The sequence below is a fragment of the Leptosomus discolor genome, chromosome 15, assembly GCF_034619465.1.
Source record: "Leptosomus discolor isolate bLepDis1 chromosome 15, bLepDis1.hap2, whole genome shotgun sequence".
NCBI lineage: Eukaryota > Metazoa > Chordata > Aves > Leptosomiformes > Leptosomidae > Leptosomus > Leptosomus discolor.
In genome coordinates this window covers 16,234,570-16,243,053 of record NC_141405.1, presented here as the reverse complement: position 1 = coordinate 16,243,053, position 8,484 = coordinate 16,234,570, and the positions used below count along the sequence as shown (strand labels likewise).

The 8,484-nt window shown below is 46.7% G+C and overlaps 1 protein-coding gene across 1 annotated transcript in view; it reads left to right on the top strand.

The window, feature by feature from the left end:
• The first annotated feature begins 3,062 nt into the window (after positions 1-3,062).
• The window catches only part of CA10 (carbonic anhydrase 10 (inactive)), a 203,291-nt gene continuing 197,869 nt past the window's right edge, over positions 3,063-8,484 (top strand). The window contains exon 1 of the mRNA XM_009955291.2: positions 3,063-3,123. Within this exon, the coding sequence (XP_009953593.1) occupies positions 3,063-3,123 (61 nt within the window). The remainder of the gene's footprint in view (positions 3,124-8,484) is intronic.

Here is an 8,484-nt window from a genome sequence, read left to right as displayed (position 1 = left end):
AGGATTTCTTGCAGTCCTTATTTCATCAACTTTTCAAGAACCAGATGCAAATCATATTTCAACCTCTTTAAAAATCTGTAATAGTTTGGTGTTTCTGGATAACTCATTCAGTGCCCAAAGGCATACCTATATAAAGGCATACCCGATAAATGCTGCTTTTAGTTCCCTAAAACCTATGCATTTCATTTTGCCCAAGAGGGATAATTCTCAATTGCCTAAATCTGAGTATTCAAATGACACTCAGCATTCTGCAATCCTGTCAAGGAAAGAAATCCCTCTTCTGCACAGTCCCACTGATTAATGAAAATTCATCAAAAAATATGGAATTCTTTAAGCTAAGTCATTTGTCCCTAAAGCCTTGAATGACTGTGCCTTGTGTCCAGCCTGGCTGTTCTCACCGGGCAGATGATGGCAGTTAGTTCGTTAAAATGCTGAGTCTCTTCACACACCATGAGAAGAGACGGAGTAAACAGCAGCAGGCTGCTGCAGTGCAAAGAGCACTTACACTACCCTGAGAACTAGCGAAATGAATACAAGAATCACATTGACTACTAAGCGCCTGCAGTCCAATTCTTCCTTTCAAATAGTGATGATTTTGTCCCATCCGCTTGCTTTGAAGCACTCAAGAAACCTGATCTACCGCAATTAAATACCGTCAGGATGACTTGAAACCTATGACTCCCACACATTTCTCAGAGCTGATGAAAATAACAGCCTAGCCTGTGGTTTCTCCTCTTCAAGATCCTCTCCTTCCCCATTCAGAGATCCAGGCGTCCTCATTTTGCTAGGATCCAGACAAAGGTGCATTTTACAAGTATGCCCTGGGCTGGAGAACTGTTTATAAACCAACCTATGTTCAATCTATTATGCATGCATCCCCCGCTGGAGTATTTGTAATATGACCTCTGCATACCTGCCAAGAGCCGGGATATCAGTTTGAAACCCAAAGCGTCCCTCTCCCTCCCCCTTCCCTCTGCCCTACAGTGATCAATGAAGGCATCCGCAGCCGAAGCAGTTGCAGGATCACCTTTTCACACCTGCCCTGAGCCGGGATTTTCGTTTGCAGCCCAAAGCCCCTGCCCCGCTCCCTTCTTTCAGGACAGCCCGAGCCACCCCGCAGGGCGCTACGGCCCGGGGCAGCCCCCTGCCTGCCCACCCACTCACCCACCCACCCGCGCCGCTTCCCAGCACGCAGTCCCTTAACTCTGCCTCTCTGCGCTCAGTCTCCCTTCCCGCAGAAAGGGAAACCCCACCTTCTCCCCGCGCCAGGTGCACCTCTTTTTGGTTTGTTTTTTTTTTTGTTTTTTTTTGGGGGGTGGTAGGGGTAACCCAAAATTTTTTTTTTTTGTTTTTTTTGGGGGGTGGTAGGGGTAACCCAAAATTGGACCCCCATTTTAAACAAAGTGAGCAGCTTCTGGAATGTGCCCGAGAAGACAGACAGCCGAGGCCGCTGCGCGGGAGGAAGGCTTTTTTTCTTCTGCCTTCCTCCTCCCGCTCCCGCCGGCCCGGTCCCAGCCGCAGACCCCCCCCCCCCCCCCCCCCCCGCCCTGCCGCGGTGCGGCCCCGCCGCCGCCGCCCGCTCAGGCACCGCCTCCGCGGCGGAGCGCTCGCCCGCCCGCCGGCCCGCGCCCGTGCGCGCCGCCGCGCCGAGCCCCCGCCGTGCCCGGCGCTGCCGCCCGCCGGCCCGCGGCACCCCGCAGCAGGCGTTTCCTACTGGGGGAGATGGCGAAATAGTCGGCGTTAGGGGAGGAGGGGGGACCCGCCGAGCTATGGTGCCGCCGTACAGCTGAGGTGGTGGGAGGTGGCTGCAGCAAGCGGCTCGGAGCTTGACCTCGATTTGTTTTTGGGGCTGCAGGCAGGAGTGGCAAATCCGATGAGCTGAAAAAAAAAATAATAAAAAAAAAAGGCAGGAGGATTTAGGGGTAAGTAACAGATTGCCCGAAACTGACACTGCTTGCTTGCTTTTTTTTTTTTTTTGGGGGGGGGGGGGGGGGAATCTATGCAGAAGTCTTGTGGTTTGGGGAGTGCAATTAGATATGCATTGCAGCGCAAGTACTTCGCTAACTCTTGGCCGTATCCTCTTGTTGCCCTTCCCAAACCGCGAGAAGTTTGGCTTTAGTTTTCCTTCTCCTTCTTGTTTAAATAAGTTTTAAAATATCGGCGTTCTTAGCGAAGCCGGCCGGCGATGCGCTGAGCCCCCCGCTGCTTGCAGGCTCCGGACTTCTGCCATTCAGATTTGGGGGTAGGGGGACCCGACGGCAAATGTAACGCAGCCCCCCGCCACCCGGAGCGTTTCGGCGCTGGAGCGCCGCCGAGCCGCGGGGCCGGAGCGGCTGCGGGGCCGGGGCCGCGGGGGTGGGCGCGGGGGGCGGCGGCGGGGCCATCCCGGCCGGGGAAGGGCAGCTCCGTGCGCGGGGCAAGAACGACCCCTGCAGTCGCCTGGCGGAAAGCGCCTCGGCTCGCCGGGGATTGCAGAAACCCCGGCAGGGCTGGAGGGAGGCCGGCTGCTACGTGCTCCGCGCCGCGGAGGTGCGGTGGCGTGCGGGGGAAGGGGGGTGAGGGTGTGTGTGTGGGGGTGGGGGGGGCTGTGGATGCGTTGCAGCGGGTATTAATCTCTTTCCGCTCATTTTGTAGCAGCAGGAGAGGACCCCCCCGCTCCCTCCGCCGCCTCCCTCCCCCCGGCATGCTGGCACTGCCCCGCTGAGACGTGCAGAGTTTGGGGGTGACTTGCACCTGGCCGCCCTGGAATAGAGACTCTCCGGACCGGATCAGTTGGGGTTTGTTGTCTATGTCTTGTTGGGAAATCTGGTGGATTTTTTTCTCACTCGTGGAGGAAGAGCCCGGTGCTGGCAGTTGGCTTCGTGGTCTTTTTTGGAGGGCGAAGGAAGGGAAGGGATCTCGCTTGAGCCGTGCAGGGAGAGAGCTCGGACATGTGTTGTCAGCACATCTGGGGAATACAGTCTGCAAGTCCGAAAGGAAATTTGCTGGGATCGTTCAAACTGCGATATTGATCTTTGTTATTTTTTTTCGCCGAGGGATGCACTTGGCATGAGAATCGGAGGATGGAAATTGTTTGGGAGGTGCTTTTTCTTCTGCAAGCGAATTTCATCGTCTGCATTTCAGGTACGCAGCTAGCACAGAAAGGGCGGGGGGGAGCGGGGGGAGAAATACCATACAGGGTTCCCAGGCTTCCCCTTGATAAAAGGCGAGAGGTACAGTTAAACCCAAATCAAAATAGTAATTGAAAAAATACATGAATGATGTATTGTGAGTGGGTCGTGACAGAAATCAACACCAATTTCCCCCCCCCCCCCCCTTAATTCCAGTATTTGTGTAGTAATTGTGATACATTGGATGCAATAAGTAACCACGGTGTACTGATCAAGCAGATGCTTATAATTCCTGATGTACCTGATTGTGACATTTAATCGCAACATTGCAGTAATCCCAGAATTTCGTAGCTCCTGAAGTTCTTAAACTCGGCTGATCTGCAGATTTTAAAAGGTTTGCGGTTCATGGACGGAGCTGTCGTGTTCTGGTGCCACAGTTCAGGGTCTGCAAAGGGAGGAATAACACTGAAGAACGTGCCTCTGCTTTTAAAAGGATCTTTACTGTGGCCGTGCTCTGAAAATGAATGTTAAAAAAAAATAGCCTCATTCGAAGAACTCCTTAGTGGCTGGGATTCCGGCTTTAGGCTTCTCATTTTAAGCTTGTAAAGATCTTTCTCCCCTCCAGTATGTAGAAGCCGGGTAATTTCAGTTGTCACCAGAGCTTGTCCAATTAATGAACAGGCACGGCCGGGTGTCTAGCGTAAAGGATTGGAACAATTTATTCTTGGGGAAAACACTCCCTTCTACTGCAAAAGCCCTGGCTGCCTTGTTAATTTGTCATGTCAGTCATGCTGGAATAATTATGTCGCAGGAGGCAGGAGTGGGGAGGTGGCCAGTTTTCTAGTTTGGGACACTTCAGGGAGCCCCGTGGGGGTCCAGGCTGCCTGTGTCTCCTGCTGTTCCGCTTCTCTGCAGGCTGCCTCTGCCCTCGAGTCATTGCGTAAGTCCAGAAATGGGAACGCAACGCAGGCAAGGCACTGCCGGCGGGAGGTAGGGGGTCCTGGTGACATCTCGGTGTCCAGCCTGGAGGTCCTTAGGGAGAGGGAGCTCCAGAGCTCCCTTGGGACTGTGCAGAGATTGGCCTGGGCCGTCTCCCGGCTGCAGCCCCCAGCCAGCAGCACCTGCAGCATCGCACCCTGGCAGTGCCTGCCCCCACTGCGCTTTCTGCAGCCCTTCCTGGCTGATCCACCCTTGCAGCCTGGTGACACCTCCACTAACATTTGGGGTGGCAGCATCCGTGTTAATTTGTATTGCCTGCACCAGCCCCGAAACTTTTTTATTCCTGAGCCTAGTGTTGCTTTCGGCCCACGGGGTACGTCAGCCCTTCTGCTGTCCCTACAGACGGGCACCATCTGCTACCGGGCACCTGAGTGACGCTGGCAGCACCTCGGGCTGACCTTCCGTTTGTGCCCATTGGTGCCCTAAGAATAATTCACTCTCTCAGTCTTTAGAACAGCAAAACCTGCTGCCTCTTGTCATTTAAATCTCACACTTATCTATTTAGCTCAGCGTGATATGCCACCTGTCCAGTTCTCTTCAAATTAGGCACTTCTTTAAGTACCACAGTGAGAATGGAAAAATGAAGCTCGTCACTTCCTTGGCCGTTCTGACAGTAATATCCTGAGACAGAAAGAAGCTGTCCCATTCTGTGCAGGTCCTGCTGCCACACATTTGGCTGCCAGTGTTTCCTTATCCCCCCCCTCCCCTCCTTTCCTCATCTTCAGCCATGGGAACCCAGGCTTCTGAAACCGATCGTGGGATCAGTCCTGCAGGGGCTCTCGTCGCTCTCCGTTTCCCTCTAGCACTAAGAACAGGCTGATAGCCATCTCTGTTTTCTTTTTCTCTTTTTTTGCTCTTTTTTTTTTTTGGGGGGGGGGGGGGGGGAATAAGTGAATGGTGGGATGCTTTTGCTGCATGGTTAAAGCTGTGGTTTCAGATAATTAATTTTAACCACATACAGGATTTGTGCGTGCTTTAGCCTTTTTTTTTTTTTCCCTTCCTAGGGATTTATTTTTTTTGTCAGGAATCCTTAGTATTTGTCACCTTGGTAAAAAGCTTAGGATCTGTAGATATCTGACTGGCACTACTGCTTTGTATCTTTCCTCTGTCATCCTTTTTTTACACTATATTTTGTAGCATATTATCTAGCTGGGCTGTCTGGATAACAGTATAAGTAAGAGAAGGTGTAATGAAGCCTGTTAAGGTTTGCCTCAACACTGGATTCCAGAAACTCTGTATTTTTAGCACTTCAGCACTGGTCATTCATTCAGCGTGCTACTTGAAAAACCTACTAGCTGAGCACGCTGCTGCACATTACAGAAATGTGAATTAAGGAGTGTGGTAGTGCCGGTTTTTTCTTTTTTTTTTTTCCTTCTTATTAACTCAGTTGTTTCAGCAATGAAGATACAAGACTGGTCTGTGCATGGATCTTTCCTGAACATTAGCAAATGCTTGATTCAGTGTCTATTTAAACCTGCGATGGCCCTCCTACTAATTCCAGTGGTTATTTGGATTCGGGCCTATTAAGGGCTGCTGTTCAGAGGGATGATGTCAGTCACTGAACTGAATAGACTGTTAAGTTAGTTTGTCGTTATTAGTAAACTTATTTATTAAACATAGGTTAAATGTTATGTCACATTATCTTTTGCTATGTATTTACATGATGTTTAAATATAAATTATGCTGAATGTAGCACTTACGTCTCTTATTTAAAATAAATAATGAAGTTACACAATTGGCTTTTTGGTGTGTTTCAAATGCCTAAGTTTTTGTGAGACTTAGTATATGGAAAGTAATTTCATCTACTAAAAAGAAGCATATATTTTTAAAAACTATTTTATACCTAACATTTTTTTATCAGTCAGTTACCTCTGTGTATGATAGATTGTTTGGTTTGGAAAAAATTATACTGAGATTTAGGAATACGTATTTTTTCAATTACTAGCCCTTGTGTTTGGGAAATAATTTATATAAACTGAGTATTTTTTTTGTTTTCTTGGCATACTGAATTAAGGCTTTTGCTACTTGAAATTGCTTTTTTGAAAGGAGAATCTAGTTTCTTTGTGCAGGTGCAAATGAGACATAAGAACAGATTGAAGGACCACAAAAACAATTCTGTCCTTTAGAAAGAAATGAAAGCCTTCTCTTTCCTTCAAAGGAATGATGCATGTTTATTCCTTTGAGCTGTAGTCTCTTGAGGAAAAATAGTCATGATTTGTATTATGACTTTTGAGGTTTTGTTCCTTTAATGATACTACAGCATAGAAGGAATACAGGGTAGTGGAAGTGAAGGTGTCCAGTAGATAGAATGCTGAAATAAGACCTCTCTGGTTGTTGTTCTTTGAAGGTGCAGATAATCATGGCACAGGGATTATACCGTTTATATCGAAAGAGGATAATAGTTGTTGGTATGATGTCCAAAATTTCCTTCCTGGGTAATAACACCACCAAAGATTAATTAGCATCGGTGCTCTCAGGTGGGATGTTGTTGATCCCATAATGGCTGCCACCTTTGTTTGCATAGTCATTTGTATAAACACGAGCAGTATTTTTTGTGATTCTAGATATTGACAGTCAATTTAAAGAAAAAAACCAGGATGCTGTTTTCAAACCCTTGCAGGATACTTCATTTAAATAAGAAATTGCTATTGTCATGGACATTGATTAAGGTTTCTGTGTACATTTTATGTTAATCCATCAACAAAATGATTTGCAAAACCTGCACGTTCGACATCTTCGTGGCTTCCTATGAATTGATACAATACATCTTACTGTTTTGGCTTGTGGGAAATAATATGGCTTAAATTCATTCAATCCCTGCAGCTCTGTCTTTATTTGGAAGTATTTTCATCCTTTGCCGTCCTCAAGTCACATAGGGGCACATCCTTTTATGATGTAACTTCTTTGGCCTGTTTGGCAGCACACAGATAAATCATGTATCATGAACAGCTAAGATGGTATAAAAGAAATCCTGTCTATCAAGGAATTCCACTCTGTATCGAGCATCTGATGTAGCATCTCCTGGCATTGAGGGCTAGGGGTGTATTTGGAGCACAGTTGCACTTCATTTTCTGTCTTGCTGCTTCTGCAGTCTCTGAGCTCTTATTACCTGGCATAACGCAGAGTTGTCCTATAGGAGATATGAATTATGCCAGGGCTTGAATTATCTGTGGAATGGTGGTCTGTAATAACTCTTCTTCTCTTAGCATCGTATAACCTGAGATAATTCAAGCTAAAGTAATCTTGCAGAAGTCAAGGCTCTAATGGCCATTAGTAACTTAACAGTGAATGGTTCATTGTTATGTACCAGCTAAGGTATTTATTCTCAAATAGTGTCACAGAAATAGCTTCTTCTAGCGCTTTTAATTGAGAAAAATAATATCCTAGGGGAAGGAATTATTTGTAGCACATATGTATGTGTATATATATATTTATATACAGGAGAAAGTAGTCACTAGGCACATAGGACGATAGAACATGCAGCCTGGTGCATCTGGTAACTAAGAGCTTTTGGCATCCAATCCATTATAGTATTCTTTCCTGCTTTGTCCCATCTCCACAGCTTCATGTGTGTGGGCAAACCTTCATGCCTGCACGGAGTTTGTTGATATTACTGAAAATCCACGTGGATCCAATCCTCCTGCTCACATTCAAACACAGGATGGAGGCCATATGTTGGATCCAAAGACTCTCGGTTCCTCAGCACTTGAATGCTTTCTCACTTCAGGGATGTTGCCGCCTTTTCAAAAAGTGTGAAGATGTTTCTGCTTTAAAATTCTATGGAAATAGCCTTGTAGCCTCCTATAAATGTCTGCTTTACTTTTTTTTTCATGTCCTGTATTTTTCATCCTTCTATTTTTATTGTTAGTTTTACAGCTAGAGCATGACCAGATAGGTGCTGAAGTGCCACACCACCACACATATTTTTAGCTTATGTAAAGGTAGTAGAAGTTGATCAGTAGAAAGTTTGTGAATAGTTTTGCACATATTATGCTGAGCTATTTTCTATCCAATAAACTGAGGGAAAGAAAATGGTAATCACTGCTATTCTTTTCCAAATCTCTGTGATGGAGACACCCGGTTTCCAAAGAGACCTCTTTACCTTCTTGTGTTGCCTCATTGTTAATGCCATTGAACTAGATACCAAGCCTCCAAGACAAAATTATTAAAAACAGGAATAGAACCCCAACTCGAATAAGCACTCTCAATTGAACGGTATTCTTTACGTCTTTAAGATACAACGGATGTTATGGAGAAGGTTCAGCCTTGATACCCTTGGAAAGGTTCCAGGTTTTAAATCTACAACAGCGATATGGTGAATTCAGCAAGGATTGAAATGGCTTTCCATTATGAATATTCCTTGTATACCAATGAA